This window comes from Antechinus flavipes, chromosome 3 (assembly GCF_016432865.1).
Source record: "Antechinus flavipes isolate AdamAnt ecotype Samford, QLD, Australia chromosome 3, AdamAnt_v2, whole genome shotgun sequence".
Lineage (NCBI taxonomy): Eukaryota > Metazoa > Chordata > Mammalia > Dasyuromorphia > Dasyuridae > Antechinus > Antechinus flavipes.
Genome location: NC_067400.1, coordinates 26985067 through 27001685, shown reverse-complemented (window position 1 = coordinate 27001685; position 16619 = coordinate 26985067). Strand labels below are relative to the sequence as shown.

General features: G+C 36.1%; 1 protein-coding gene across 6 annotated transcripts in view; it reads left to right on the top strand.

Moving 5' to 3' along the window:
* The window catches only part of MECOM (MDS1 and EVI1 complex locus), a 671393-nt gene extending 662210 nt beyond the window's left edge, over positions 1-9183 (top strand). For 5 of the 6 annotated variants that reach the window (XM_051983139.1, XM_051983137.1, XM_051983138.1 and 2 more), the window contains 3 exons: positions 959-1195; positions 2605-2785; positions 7595-9183. In XM_051983139.1, coding sequence (XP_051839099.1) covers positions 959-1195; positions 2605-2785; positions 7595-7723 — 547 coding nt within the window. In that variant the 3' untranslated portion in view covers positions 7724-9183. The remainder of the gene's footprint in view (positions 1-958; positions 1196-2604; positions 2786-7594) is intronic. The other variant, XM_051983140.1, reaches the window with a different exon arrangement.
* The last annotated feature ends 7436 nt before the right edge of the window (positions 9184-16619 follow it).

Sequence of the window (16619 nt, the reverse complement as noted above, 5' to 3'; positions counted from 1 at the left end):
GGGAGGAAATGCTGTTTGAAGCAGAAGGTCAAGTCACATTTTAAATTCTTAATTGTCTATCAGAGAGTATGTGTACACATCTGGCCTCAACAAATGAAACAGGATGTAAGTAGAGAGCATGATGAGTCAGCCAGGGTTTCCTTTCTTAATCTGGCACATCAGATTGTTTTGGGTGAATATTGGATCCTCTGGGAATGGCCAGCTTTGAAAGCATAATTAAAAACCATATTGACTAGCACAGCGGCTCATGACCGGTGAGCCCTGTGAATCTGGATTTGGATTGTGTCTCTGATGCTTAAGACAATTTTAACCACAGGCAAGGTTTTTCATCTGTCTGGCCCTTCGGGAGAGTTCCTCTCACTAAAATAAAGGCATTGGACTTGATTTTGGGGGTTCCTGTTGGCTCTAGGACTATAATTTCTGGTATTTGTCTTTCCTTTAGTGGCCCTGAAGACAGAAATTGCAACTCCCATGAAAAATCACATTTCTTCTCAGATTTTAAAAAAGGGATTATATTTATAACATTACTTTCATAAAGATTCAATTTAGCTATTTATTTCTTTATTACTTCCTTTTCCATTAGATTTTCTTTTTCTTTTTTTAAAATTTTTTTTTCCTTCTCCTGAGATTGGGGGTTAGTCACAGATTTAAAAAGACTGGATCAAGTTGTTTTTGATTTCAGTGGTTTTTCTAACTCAAATTTTGATTTATTGTAGAAGCCAGGATGCTTCATTATGTTTTTTACTTTGATTTCTCTATTTTTTAAAGTGATAGCATCTCCTAAAGTGTCTATGGAATATGACAAAACAGAATCCTCCATAATTATATTGAAGATAGAAAACATTTTTCCCTAAAATCTTGATAATAAATTTTGCTTTGATTGTTATAGCACAGCACAGATCTATTCATTCATTTATCTGTTTATTAATTGATTGATTACATTTCTGATTTCTTAAAGAATGAATGGAAGCCACTTTCAGGATGATAAGATCCTGGTGGCCGGACAGAATTCAGATTTGCTGGATGATGAAGAAGCAGATGATGAAGTATTGTTGGATGAAGAAGATGAGGAAAGTGACATGGCAGGGAAACTAGAAAAGGAACCAGTTTCAAGTAATCTCCATGAAGGAAACCCTGAGGATGACTATGAAGAAGCCAGTGCTCTGGAAATGAACTGTAAGACGTCCCCAAGCAGGTCAGTCAGTTAAGCCTTCACAAGACATAGAAGTCATTATGATTTCTACTTTCCTTAATTTTTTTCCCTGAGGACAATATTTTGGTTTGATTTGGGAGTGATGTGTTGGAAATAGTAGCAGACGATGAAAGCTATTCAAAATTGCAATGTGTGAATAAATTATCTCAATGTAACTGTTGATAAGATTTCTAAGTATATGAATACATGCATATTTATGGAACTATGATGAATTTGTGTTAGGCAAGACTAAAGAAAAGGGCATGAGTACCACTGATGGTAATGTTTCTGAGACTTAACTTATGATGCCCAAAAGAAAAGTGGAGATTTGAGAACTGTCCACTTAACTTAATCACTGTAGACATTGTGATCCTTAGTGATCTGACTTGCTTGTCATATTGATTGATCAAATGGGACAAGTAACTTCAAGATCTTTCCTTTATTTAATAGATGAATAAGCTATATGATACAGAATAGATTATGCTCTATATTCCAGTGAACCTTGATGTCAGCCATTGTCAGAACAGATTTCTACTCATTTAAAGCATCTCATCCTCTAGGACCCATCTTGTCTGTATCCATCCATAGCAGCTCCATAGATGTTCTAATACCCAATGCACTGGAGGCCTTTAGGTCTTTTTTTTTTTTTACTACCATGTGGACACCAATACTTCACTGGGGTCATCCACATGTCATCCCTCACTCTCACTTCATGGCCACCCTACCTCCTTTTCTAATCACACTTTCCCTGGATGAGACTTTTTATGTCACTTCTTTACTCACTTCTTGGATGCTAATCATCCTTTAGGGGCATTACTTAGGCCCATCATGCATCTTTCCATTGCCCACTGGGTCACCTGCATTTGTGATTCCTTGGAGTTGGATGTAGTGCCCTCTGATTGGTAACCGTACAAAGTCTCAGGCAGAATTTTGAATGAATATAAGAGGGGTGAGAATACATAAATGATCATATCATTGATGTCCAGAAAGAAATTAAGAAAGAAAGCATTCTGTGAAATACTTAAATTTGGGGGCTTTTCCTACTCATTTTCACCCAGATATAAGGCACCCTAAGCAATGGATTTTCCACAAAAGCCAGGTATGACTGGGCTAGGAAATCAGCCATTGTTGCCTTATTTACTTAGCATGTCATTGAAGTCTGTCTCTATTCCACATCCATCTTTCTTCACCAAGGCTATTAACTGATGTTAGAGGAAGGTGCTTTTTTTTTTTTTTTCAAATGGGGTGCCGGTAACCAGCTTCAAAGGACTTGAAGATGGAGATACTTTGTCTCCTGATGAAATATAAGGATATAAGGTCTTGCCAATTATAGAAACTCATATGAAAAGAGATTTGATTGATTGACAAACTGAGAAAAAAACCCACTAAGCTTCCCCATTGGTTCATTTTAGGTATAAAGAGGAGGAGTATAAAAGTGGACTTTCTGCTTTAGATCATATAAGATACTTCACAGATAGCCTCAAAATGAGGAAAATGGACGAGACTCAATATAATGAAGCTGAGCTGTCTTGTAGTGCTTCTCACCTGCCAGAGGACCTTAAACAGCCGCTATACAGAAAGTCCAAGTCACAGGTGAATATTTCCCCAGATTTTGACTTCAGAGAAAAGTGTTGGCAATGTGTGTGCATGGGAAAAAACCCCAAAGAACAAAACAAAGGAAAACTTTTCTTGCATGGCTCCAGGGGCCATGATTCTCATGGGTGCTTTCCCCAAATGATCATGTCTTCTCCAAAGTTGTTGACTGTGTAATGATGGATTTTGGGGTAGACAGTTACCAGGACCAAAACCAGAGACCCTAGAGACACTATGAAATCTGGTGCCTATTTCCTTTTTCTTATCAACCAAGGTGTAAGGCACCTTTCAGGAGGGATTTATTAACTAACAACTTCTCACCCCCAACCCTAAAATGACCCCTCACTTTACAATGAAGACCATTAGTCTTGTGGCTAGAACATATTTTGCCTGTTTTGGGGTTGCCTTGAAATTACTTTCCAGATGTTTTGAATTGATGTAAGGTCTCTTCAAGTGAGTTAACAAGATCCTTGAAGGCAAGGGTTCTCTCCTCAGCTTAATTTGGGTCCTTCACCATGCTTAGTAAAATACTCTGTGACTATTTTTTCTCTGGTACTAATAAGCTTCTAGGGGGCACTGTAGATGGAGTGTTGGACTTGACTGGAATTCAAATCATAATTCCTGGCTCCATGATCCTAACCTCTTAACCTCAGGTTTCTTCTCTGTAAAGTTGGGATAATAATAGCACCTACCTGTCAGGATTATTGGTTTCTTTGAAAATCTTAAAGCACTAGAGAAATGCTAGCTTTTGTTATCCTTATCATTATTGTTGTTACTTATCTTTATTATTATTATTTAATACTCATGAATATGTAGTGACTTGGAGAAGAAATATGGGGGAAGAGGAGGGAACAGTTACCCTTCCTTTTGATTGGTACCTTTGATTTTCCAGTGTTCCATCATATCCTTTGGACTTTAGCACCAATGGAAATTTCTGTTTCTCTGAGAATACTCAGTTTCTGTTTTCACCAAATCCAACAGTAAGGGAAATCAAGGTTGTTTACGTGAAACCCCCAATGCAATAATTATATACAATTAATCCAAAGACCAGGAAAAATAGGGATATTATGTTATAATCATAAGCAGAATAAAGTATAAATCATATCTCTTGCCTGTTATCTTTGACACTAGACCTTCTCTATGCCCATAAACACAACGTATCTTGGCTCAAATTGTGAATATGTGATGACTGAAGATTCAGTTGTTCAGTTGACAGGTATAGACAAAAGAACCAATTTAATGAGATTTCTCTCATTTTTCTTGAAAGAGTTGGAGTACCATATAGACTTTAAAAAGCTATCCAGGTCAGGCATGATACATGGTTTCCTTTGAATTCAACCTTAGGAGATGATGGATTTAAAATCTGAAAGGCCCAGGAGATCATTGATTAACATCCTCTCCCACCTCTTCATCCCAGCCCTTTATAATCAATAAATGAGGAAACTGAAGTTTGGAAAAAGTGAATTGCCCAATGCTGTATAAGTCATTGACAAGAAAGCTAAGGATTGAATCCAGATAAGCATTATTTTTACCGTATCATGGCACCATGAAGAGAAGTTTGGGGTTGGGCAGGATATTACTTTCTTCTTTTCCAATCCCTTACTCCTTCCCCTTTAGTTTCTCCCATGTGTTTATAGCTACAAATCGATTCAGTTTCCTCTGGCTCCATTTTTTCTTCTTCACTATGTCTCTGAACAAGAAGAATATCAGAGGGCTATTGTAAATCCACTGGTACTAGAAACATCAATAGACTGAGAATGAGGTACAGGAGGAGTTTGGGGACTCTGCTTCTAGTCTTTGCCTTCTCTATTTCATCGTCCAAAGTAAGCTTTGTAAGATACAGCTATTACAATGTTACTCCCCTCTTCAAGAATATTCAGTGGCTCCCTTTGCTTCTAAAATAAAATATTTTAATTTAAAATTTAGAGCTCTTCATGATCTTTTCCTCATACTAGTGGCCTATTAGCTGTTCCCCAAGCTTAGCATTCCGTTTCCTCCTGCTGCTGTGTCTTCACATAAACTTCCTATCTGGAGTACATTTTTCTTCATCTCCTGGCTCTTAGAATTCTTAAGGTTCCTTCAAGACTATTTCCTATGGGATGACTTTCAGGGAATTATTAATGTCTTCTTCTTCTCCAAAATCCCTTGTATAAACTGACCATTCCCCCCAAAAAGAATTTAAGCTTCTTGAGGGCAAGTATTATTTTAGCATTGCCTTTGTATCCCCATTGTCTAGCACAATGCTTAGTAAGGAGCAGATGGTTAGACGTGTTAAATTGAATTTTTTTTTTTTTGGAACATATTGGAGGTGGCCTTTTGTGGGGCCCATTTTTTTAATACAGAAAATACTAGTGATTCTTTAGAGAAGCAAGAATTTCTTCTGTTGTCTGTTCTTTTGAAGGGCTGTTTTTCCACCATTCAAGGATCTACTTCCATTAATAATATCTTGACTTTTGAGGCTGTCTCCTCATGGAAAATACTACTATGGTTCTGTATAAAAACAGAACATTTTCCCCAGAAGGGAATCTGAATGTTTCAGTGCTACAATCCTAGAATTTAAGACTAGAGGGAGTCTTCAGTGATCATCCAGACCTACTTCCTGATATAGAGCTGAGGATTCTGAGCCTCAGAGAGCATTACTTATAACAACAGTTCATGTGCATTTTAAGAGGCAAACCCAAGAATTCTATAGTTTGGAACCTCTAACATTGTAGTTCCTGCCCCTCAATGTGTTAAATAGCATAACCAAATTCTCTGTGTTTTAATGTTGTGGTTGCTTTTAGAAACTTTGAAAAGAGTAACAAAGCTACACCATTGTTTTTGAGCTAGCATGTAAATAAGAAGTCATTGAAGCAGCCCTGCTATGCTTTTTCCAAAGAATCAAACTCATACAAGAGAATGATCAAAAGCCCAAGCTCAGTCCTGATATAATGCAAACTTTGGGTTGGCAAAGAGATGGAATTTTGTTTAAAGATTAAAGATGGACTGGCCACACTTAAATTAGCATGAAATATATGTGTGTGTGTATGTGTGTGTATACACACAAATATATGTACATATAGATAAAGATATATAGAGAGTCTTATATATAGAAATGGATGCATTTGCCTAAATGCATTGCCATTTGTATTTGGAAGACTGGAATTTAGCAAATAGAAAGTCAGGGCTGAACAGTGAAATTAATTCTAAGTATATTTATAAAAACAAAACACATAACTTGCTTGTACATATTACATATATACACATGATTTCTGTAAATTATAGCTATAAACTATCAACATCTATGTATGTGTGTATATATGTATATTTGGATGACTAAAGAGTTTTAATTTTTATAATTTTAGAAGAATTATTATTTTTTAAAACTGTTAACCAAAGCACTTTATTTTTGCTTATGTTAAATAGCAATGCCATAGACCACAAAGCTGGATACTCAGGAATTATTAGTTTTTAAAACTGATAACCAATATACTTTATTTTTGTCTATATTAAATAGAAATGTCCTAGACCCACAGACCTGGATACTCAATGATCATTGAGGATTGGACAACCCCTTAATTTTGCCACAAGGAAATTGAAACATAGAGAAATCATATTGTTAAGTGATATTAGGGCTAGGATGAGAACTCTGGTTTCTAGGTTTTGGTCCGGTGTACTTTTCATCTGAATTGTCTTTATGACACAAGACAGTTTTGAAAATTATTTTTGCCATTTTTTTCTTCTGAAAGATCCCAATGTTTAAATTTTACAAGTTTAGGCCCTTTCCAAATTGGCCCATTTTGATGTATGAGTCTTAACCAAGTAATCTTATAAATGTGTCCTGTAAGTCTCCGGATGGTGCTTGGTAAGAACTTGAGGATGCTCCTAATCTTCCCTGAATCTGAGAATATATATATGAGTGTGTGTGGATGGGGTGTCTGGATTGGCTGGGTAAGGTCAAGGTTGAGAATAGCCTTTCCTGGGGTGTTGCTATAGGTGATGTTACTAAGGCAATTTGCTCACAGTAGAGTCCCGCTGGATGTATTTGAGGTGATAGTATCAGGGATGAGCCCCCTCGCTGACTGCCATGATTTAGTTTTGGGGCAGCAGGAATGGTAACCCCGCTCCATGTCTTAACTTGCCTCTTCACTATAAAAATGCTGCTTAACAACAACAACATTTTCCTCTTGTTTACTGAGGACGGTGGAATGTCTTTGGCAGGCCTCTCAGTGATTCCACATCAAGAGCAGCATGACAAGCCAGTTCAGGGATGAGACCAACATTGGCAAATCAGCAGTGAAAAGTTCACTCACAAGTCAAGGCTTAAATATTGCACTGGGATATTTTCTTTGGCACCAAGAAGGGATGCACTCAAGTGTTATTCAGGACTTGGCAGGGCAATAGGGAAGAGATCTCATTTCCTCCCTGAGCACCCCTGTCTGCTCTCTGCCAGGCAGGTACTGGCTTAGTCGGTCAGAAAATTCTGGATTTTTTGGCTTTTTTTTTCCTATCCACCTTCACATCCAAAGTCTTCATCACTTAGACATTGGCAACAGTGTGATATAGAGGAACCAAGCCCAAGCCAGGAGTAAGGGGACCTCCATTTTCGAATTGGTCTTCATAGAGAACTTGTATCCTTTAAGTACCTCAGTTTCCCTTTCTGTCAAAGAAAGGTAATTGGATTGGCTAATTTCTAAGGTCCTACCAATTCCAACATTCTCCGGGTTTACGAATAGTGGCCTTTGCCTTACACTGACAAGAGGGTGGGTCTATGATTGTAATTTTCTTAGGAGATTTTTTTTCCTCAATGACTGTTTTTTTTCCTCCTAGGCCTATGCTATGATGCTGTCACTGTCTGAGAAGGATTCCCTCCATTCTCCGTCTCATCCCAACATGTGGCACAGTATGGTGAGGGCCGCCGCGGAATCCAGTGCCATCCAGTCTCTCAGCCACGTATGACCTTGTGACGTCCGACCAGAATTGGGACCAAGTCCAATCCAGTAGCATGGCTCTTCCACAGAGGACTATTTAAAAGACTGCTGAGCAGAATGCCTTATAAATCTGCTGGGTCACCCATTTAAAGTCTGGTGACCTTAAACTGAATAATTTTAAAAAAAAGAAAGAAAACGAAAAAAAGAAACTATTTATTCTCAATATTTTGTTTTGCACAGCAAAGGCAGCTGCTGACTTCTGGAGGATCAATGCGACTCAAAGAATGAAAACTTGCTGGGCCCGAGAGAGGCATCTTCCAGTTCACCCAGCTCTGGGGTGGGTGGGTGGGTGGGAGGAGGGAGGGAATTGAAACGGTGGCATTGAGACACATAATGAGCACTCCTTTAAAAATCAAGAAACTGAGTCTTTTGTACCAGACCATTTGATTGGGAACAGTTGCTTTTATCTACATTATTTTTCCCTTTCTTTGTTAAAGCTTTATGTAATTTAACCCTTCAAAGACTGAATTAGTTGTATGAAATGCACACTTGATTATTGTAGAAACTGACAACAGGGAGTATTTTGGGTTCTTTCCCCACCTTAACTTTTGCCTTCTTAACTACATTGTTTAGGGGGAAAAATACATAAAGGGTATGTGTATATTGTAAACTATGGATGTTCAATGCTCACAGAGGTTCCGTCCATGAAATAAACTATTCATCACCCCAGTACCGCTGTACCACTAATAAAATGTTTGCCAAATCATCGTAATAACATTTTAATTTTAGACAATCATGTCACTGTTTTTTTAATGTTTAATTTCCTTTTTTTGTGTTGTATGTATCTTGTATTTATTTCTTGGCAAACCATTGTTTGTTGATTAAAATAGCACTGTTCCAATTCTGCCACTATTTTATGATGTCCGAGGCACACCCCCACCCCCATTCTGCCTTTCAGGAAGTCAGGCAAGCTCACCTGTGTGCACGGGAGTGCCAAGCAGTGTTTGACTTTTCTTAACATTCCTTTTTCTTTTTTTTCTCTTTGTTTCATTTTTTTTTCCTTTTAATGAACTAAATAACGAATAGATGCAACTTAGTTTTTGTAAAACCGTAAACTGATTCAATTGTATAAACAGCTATGATTTCTTCATGAAAGCATGATTCTTCTGATTAAAACTGTATCCAATATTTTATGCTGGTCGTCTGCAAGCTTGTGTGATGTTATGTTCATGTTAATCCTATTTGTAAGATGAAGTGTTTCAGACCTATGTTAAAAGAAAGAAGGAAAGAATGGACTGTATTCAGTTATTTTGCCCTTCAGCAAGGGTCCAGATTTGTTTTCTTTCTGTTTGTAATCTCATTTTGAAATAACCGGCAAGTCGAGGTACTTTCTTCAAATGCTTTGTACAATGTAACTGTTATGCATTTCAGTACATTACTATGGGAGGAGCAACTTAAAAAAAATAAAGGATTACAAAAAAATGAAAAGTTGCCTTCCACTGACATAGTTCTTCCCCCCCCCCCATCTCTTCAATGAAATTTTGTTACATATCGCCCCCAATCCTCAAGGTTTTATGTTATTCTTTAGGGTTTTAATTGGTGACCAGAGTGACCTTCGAGTTCAGTCATTTTTCCCCCAATTTCTTTTTTGTTGTTGTTGTTGTTGTTGTTTTCAATTCCTTTTTGTTCTCACATTATCATAGTTTCTACTAAAAGGGAATGAGGGAAAAGGTTCTGCACAGTTCCTACTCATTGTTCTGAAAAAATCTGAAGGATCTGGATCAATCACACAGGGATGTCCTGGGAGCTTTCTTTTTAATACTTTTAAAAGTATTAAAACTTGCTTAATATTAAAAATAGAACGAGCTTATTTCAGTATAAAGAGTGCAGAGTTTGGGCTCGCATCCCAGCATTGCCTTGTAAACAGCTGTGTGATTTTAGAAAAGTCTCTTCTCCAAGTCTCGAGTCTTTAATCTAAAAAATGAGTGGGTTGAATGACTGTTAAGATCCTTCCTCTGGACATTGATTCTACTCATTAAAATAATTTTGTAATTATGTCCACTTCAATTAGTTTCAGTTCACAAAATAAAATTTTTCAGTCACTCCCTCAGAGTCGGTATCTAATTGGGGCTTCTAGGTGGCTCATTGGATAGAACACTGGGTCTGGAGTAAGGAAAACCAATGTTCGAATCCAGTCTCAGATATCAACTTTGTGACCCTGAACAAATCATTTAATCTCTGCCTCAGTTTTCTCATCTGTAAGATAAGTTGGAGAAGGAAATATCAAGTCACTCTAGTACCTGCCAAGAAAACCCCAAATGGAGATCACAAAGAGTCAGACTTGACTGAAGGGTGACTGAACAACAACAAAGTACATATTGTGTGTTAGGTACTATCCTGAGTGCTGAGGATACAAAGAAAGGCAAAACATCATGAATCCATCAGGATTATTGGCTTGTCAAATTATTTTAATTCATTTTTCCTCTTAAACAGTCCTAGCTAAATTGTCTAATTTTTTTTGCCTTGTTTCATGAAGATCTTTCTATATATTTTTTATATTTCTCATGCTCATAGATTTGAATTTTGTTCCATCTTTTTAACTCTTGCAATTATTTTAACATTCCCCTATTGCTGGACATTTAGGTTATTATCAATTGACTTTACAATCAGAAAAATACTGCTCCTCAGAATTAATAGCTCAATCAATTTTGGTAAAATTCTCATGATACATTCCCCAAGCAAATCATTATTTTTCATAAATTTTATCACATATACTTTCAAATTGCAATCTGAAAAATATTCTCTGAATATGTTCTTCCACCACCAATGAATAAGCATGTCAGCGTCTCCATAACTTCCTTCACCAATATTGAATATCTTCCTTAGAATTATTGTTTTTCCAATCTGTTGGGTGTGCACTAGTTTCTCAGAACTGTTTTGAGTTTAATTTTGCACTTCTCTGATTAGTCATGGGTTGATCATTTTTGAAAGTATAAACAGTTTGTATTTCTATTCCTTTATCTTTCTATGCACACAAGTTCCAATCTATTAAGGATAGAGGGTGACAGTTTGGGTTTTGAACTCTGCACGATGTATGTCAAAAATAGATTGTTTTTAACATAGCAAGGGAAAATGAGTAAGAGTTTTGCTTGAGCTAGGATGTCTTCCAGAGGGAGAGAAAACTAAAACCATTTTGATCAACCCTTCCTTCTTACGCCACGCATATAGTTCTTTCAGATCTCTATTAACACAAAAATATGTGATGTATGAGGTGTTTAGGAGGAGTAGCCCTTTTGGTGTGAAGGCTTCCAGATCCCTTTTCAGGCCTGTTCATCCACCTTGTTTGTCTAATTCATGCATTTCTCACTTGTGGCTCCAAGAAGCTGTAGCATGTATAGTGGACACTTCCCAGAAAATCAACTTGTAAACAAACGAAACCAGCTTTAGGGTAACCAATAGGCTTCAGACTTTTTGATGAGTTAGGGGGATATCTGTCCCAAGCACAAGAAGACTTTCCTTGGGAGATGGGAAATGGGAATAATTTGTTCCAATGGCCATGGAGGTGGCTGAAGAAGACAGAAGTTGAAGCATGGTCAGACATGGAAGATGCATGCCATAGTCATTCTCTATAGCCTGGTCCATTGCCAGCTGTCTTGACTTTTTTCCTGTCTTTGGACTTCAATGATTCAGAAAGAGAAAGTGAGATCAGCAATGTGGTGCAACTCTGTCTCACTTAAATCCAATTCATGGCAACTCAGGAAATCACCCATAATGTCATTGTCCTCTTTTTTGTAAGAAAAAAAAAATTTTGATTATACATGTACAAAAATTTTTGAAATAAACATTTCTTTATGAATCTTGTAGAGAAAGATCAGGACAAAAGAGAAAAACCACGAGAAACAAAAAGAAAAAGAAAAAAAGGAGAAAAAGTGAACCATTGGTTCTCTTTGAAAACAAGGACAAAAGACAAAGCATTAACAAAGAAATCAAAAGTGACTTGCAGTTCAAATACTTAGTTTTAGATTGCCAAATTTAGCTGATTTAGTTTCTGATTCTATCATGTCCATGGATATCCAGCCTCTGCTTGAAGATTTCCAGGAAGGGAGTATATTGTTACCTTTCTTGGCAGTTTATTCCCTGTTGGGGTGTCTCTAACTTAGTCATTTTCTCCTTGAATTAATACTAAATTTGTGTCTTCAACTTTTACCTATTGCTCCTAGTTTTACCTTTGGATGTCAAACTAAGGGAATCTGATCTCCTTCCCATTAGGTGATCTTTCAGGAATTTGAAACCCTCTTGGGTATTACAAGGCCTTCTTTATAGGAGAAGGACCAGCCTCTTTTCAGAGGTAAGGACTAATCAGAAGAGCTGAGAAAAAGCTGCCTTACTCAGCTAAATATCACCAGAGGTTTTCAAACAAGGACTAGATGAACACTCATCAGGGATGTTGGAAGGAAGGTTCCCTCCCAGTTGTGAGCTTCTGTTCTTATCCAAGAGAAAAATTTGGGACAATGCAGTTCAAACCAATAAGCAGTTAATAAGCATCTACTATATACAGGAGAGAGACATACTGCAATAATGGATAGGGATCAGGCTGTTGAGTCAAAAAGTCCTGTATTCCAATCCAATTTATGTCACACTACCTTACGATTCCAATTATGTCACTTAACATCTCTGCCTGAAAGAGCTCCCTAGGATTATAAATTGCAGCCAAGATTCCATTCCATAGTGATAGATTTCTATGTATCAGTAAAATCACAGGTCTAGTAAAGAAATAAAAATTGAGTTCCTTCACCTTAAAGTCTTTGAGCTACTTGATTATATTTTAATTTTTGCTTTTTCATATTTGATCCCCAGTCTTCAAATACTTTAAAGGATCCTTGAAACATCCTCTGGGTTGAGCTCAAGAAATATGACAGGGCATGACTTGTGATTTTGTGGGAGAAACATAACAAATGCACTGGGACAATTAAACACCAATAAAAGATGTAAATTGAAGTTCAATAAAATAATATAAAAGATGCCATAAGATAGTAATACCCAAGTATCCATAGAGTATGTTGGAGGAAGTTGAGAGGAAAAAAAAACTCTCACCTTTGGAAGGATGGACTACAGGGAGCAGCTTGGAGAATTTCTAATAGGAGAAAAACAAGGAGAGAGAGGAAGAGGAGAAAGAGGAGGAAGAAGAGGCTGGGTAGGGTTTAGCTAGTCAGCGAAACAGGGATAGGGAAGGATGTGGGAAAATATATACCCAGGAAAGTACTACTGGTTTCAGAGAGAGTGAATGATCCCATTTCCCTGAAATGGAGAGGGAGTAAGGTAGATTATGATCTGAATGTAGGATTATCCCACAGATCTTTTATATTTTATGATGAAATCTTTTTTCTATAAAATTTTATTGATGTCTTTTGGGGGGTATCACCTTCATTTTCAAACATACCTTTCTCATTATTTCCTTTATTATTTCCAAATATACCTATTCCCTTTCCCTTTCTCAGTAAACCATCCTTTGGAACAAAGATTTTAAAAAAAAGAAAAAATCAAAATCAAGGGATATATTAAATTCTTCATCTCTTAAATTAGATTACATCTAGGATGACTTCTAATTTACATTGATAAGTGACTATATCTGAGAGCATATAAACCATTCCATAGTAGTCCTCCAAGGAAAAGAGGCAAGAACATTAAAAAATACTATGGCTCAAACTTGATCTTTATAATTATATAGCATTTTTTATTTTTATTTTGTTATTCTCATTTACCATTTTGTATCAATCTTCCTATGTTTTTCCCCAAATTCCCCACAGTCATTGTTTCTAAGGACAGAAAAATATTTCCTTCCATTCATGTTCCAGAACTTGAGCATTTCCCTACTCATTTGGTAACCATTTTGCTTCCATCATTTATGATTGTTGTTTTTCAGCTGTGTCCAACTCTTTGTGGCCACATTTGGGATTTTTCTTGAAAAAATGCTGGAGTGGTTTGCCATTTCCATCTCCACCTAATTTTACAGATCGGGAAATGGAGGCAAACAAGATTAAGTGACTTGTCCAGAATCACACAACTATTAAGTATCAGTGGTTCTATTTTAAGTCAGGTCCCCATGACTCCAGGCTCAATACTCTATCTCCTGTACCATCTATCTTTCCTGCTTAAAATAATTTGCTGTGAATTTTTTGGCATATTTTGACTATTTGACTTTAATCTTTTCAAGGAATATGTCTAATAATATAATTTATGATTTAAAGGTTATAAATATTTGTTATTTTTAAGCATAGTTTTCAAATTGTTTTCCAGAATGACTGAATCAATGCATAACTCCACCAAAAATATATTATCATTCCTGACTTTATTCAACTCCTCCAGCACTGAAATTTTCTGTTTTTTGTCATGCTTGCTAATTTTTTGGGTATAAGGTAAAACTTTGGAGATATTTTAATGAGAATTTCTCTGATTGAGCTTTTAGGATGATATTTACCTTATAAAATTATTTCAACTGCTTTTTTCTCAATTATTGAGAATAATTTATGTAGCACACAAAGTAATTGTTCTTTTGACACTTGATAAAATTAACTTGTAAGACTGTTTGGACCAGAGCCCCTTTCCCTTCTCTTTTCCAGTACATTCAATTTTTCCTAAATAGGATTGTTTAAAATGCTTATTTTCAATTTTGCTAATTTTGGTGTAATATATTTTTGTAATCATTCAGTTCTTTTATGTTCTTGGATTTGTTAATATACTAACTGTGTATAGTAGGTTCTGACAATTTCTTTTTGGTTTATCTTCTTTGTCATGAATCAACTTTGTCAATTTAAAAAAAAGCAGTAGATTGATTTTCCTCTTTTTTTGTATCCAGAACTAAAAGTATGTTGTTATGAATCATTTCAAAGAAGCAACTTTTAGAGTTGTTTATCATTTCTGCAGTCTTTTGGTTTTCCATTTTATCTACTCATATTTTCAAGATTTCATTTTTTGGGGGGCATTATTAATTTGTTGCTTTTCTCCTTTTGTTTCTCTATTTGCAGGCTCAGGTCATTAATCCTCTCTTTTTCTAATTTGTCTATGTACTTTTCAGGGACATAATTTTTCATTTGAGGGTTGTTTCAACTGCTTCTCTTAAAATATGATTCGTTCACAGACTTTGTTGCTATGATTTGTATGTTGGTCCAAGCATTGTTCAGAATGTCATTAAGTCTTCATTTAAGTGTGCACCATGTAGTATCTCATGTTGGGGCTATTTTCTCAATTCCTTCTCATTTATCAGTCTAACTCCCTAGAGAGCACCCGAATATTGCTGATCCCAGGGCCCTAGAAGTACCATTCAAGGTTTTTCTAGAATTGTCACTCAAGAATCCCCACCAATATGCTCCCTATTAACAATTAGACAAACAATTAATTTTTACAAAAGATGTTTTTCAAGTAGTCACAGTAGGAACAATTGATATAAAATAATTCTCTTAACACCAGTTGGCACTCTTGTCCACAAATGCACTTGCTAGATCCTTGGGAGAATGAGGCAAAAAGAAAGTAAGAATATGTAGAGAAAGGTATTTTAGCTTCTGGCTCCGGGAATGCACAGGAGATGTTTCCTCTAGGTTCTGGATGGATCTCATCTGCTAGGCAACAAATCTTTAAGACATGCTGGGAGTTTTGTATCAGTAAATAAGGTCTGGATCTTCATCCTTTAAGATTTCATTTCACTTCTTGTAGAAGCTTCCAGTTCAGATTCCAGTTTACTTGCTTTGCAGAGAATTCCTAGAGGAATATCTGGATCCCAGTTTCCCATCACTGGCTTTCATCTGTACTATGGAGAAAGGATATCATAGTTTTTATAAAAATTCCATTCACCTCTTTCCTGAATTTGGGTAGTATGAAGATCCCATCATGCCTTTTCTCTATCTTATTATTACAGTACTTCTGTGATTCTATCTGAACGAAAGGTACTTGGATCATGAAGTTATTCAGTCATTTCAGGGTTTTTCTTGGCAAAGACACGGGGTTGCTTTGCCAGCTCGTAAGTATCTGTGGTCAGATCTGAACTCAGGAAAATGAGTCTTTCTGAATTCAGGTTCAATTCTCTATGCACTATAGCATCCCCTCACTGCCTTATTCCTTTATTGTTTCTGCTACGTAATCTAATATCTTTTAGCCACTCACCATTTTACATCCTAAAGGATGAAGGAGTGAACAGAGATGTTTTGATTAGCCTGTTTATCAGGCCTGGAAAAAAAAAAGAGGAAAGAGAGCATCCAGAGAGAAATAGTAAGAAGGAAAAGAGACAGAAAATCTAAGCCAGAGAGATTTATTGTGAAGAAAGTCTGGACCAATGATGAAGCTGACTGTTTATTGAAAAGAAATTGATTTTACAGATTACAACAATAAATAAGAACCAAAGGAAATGTGTTTATGCATATATACTTGTATGTATATTTCAGAATTGAGGTATTTCTTAATTCTCAAAATTAAGATAATTTTGGATAAGGAAAAAGAAAAAAAAACAAAAGAAAATCTTTACGTCAGTAAATAAAATAACAAGTCAAGCTTTAAAAATGGTTTCAAACCTTCAAAAATAATTGATGCTACAGGTAGCAATGCAGAGCTAATGCTTTTAATGAAATAGAAAGATATCCTTTGGAAAGTGCAGACAGTCTATGTTCATGGGACTAATAGACCCATGATAAGTCAATAGCAGGGATCTAGACTAATTTCACTCTGTCTTCCCATTTTTATGACTATTTTAGCTACTTTCTATTGTGTTTTCTCCCTCAAAAAATATTATTTCATTTATAGGGGAGCATGGGATTTAATCTACAGAATATTAATTCAACTTTCCCTGCTTTTATTCCCCTGATTTTTTACAAGCTCCTTAAAAGATTAGTTTTGTAGATCTTTAGGTACTTTGATTTATTTAATAATTTGTTCTT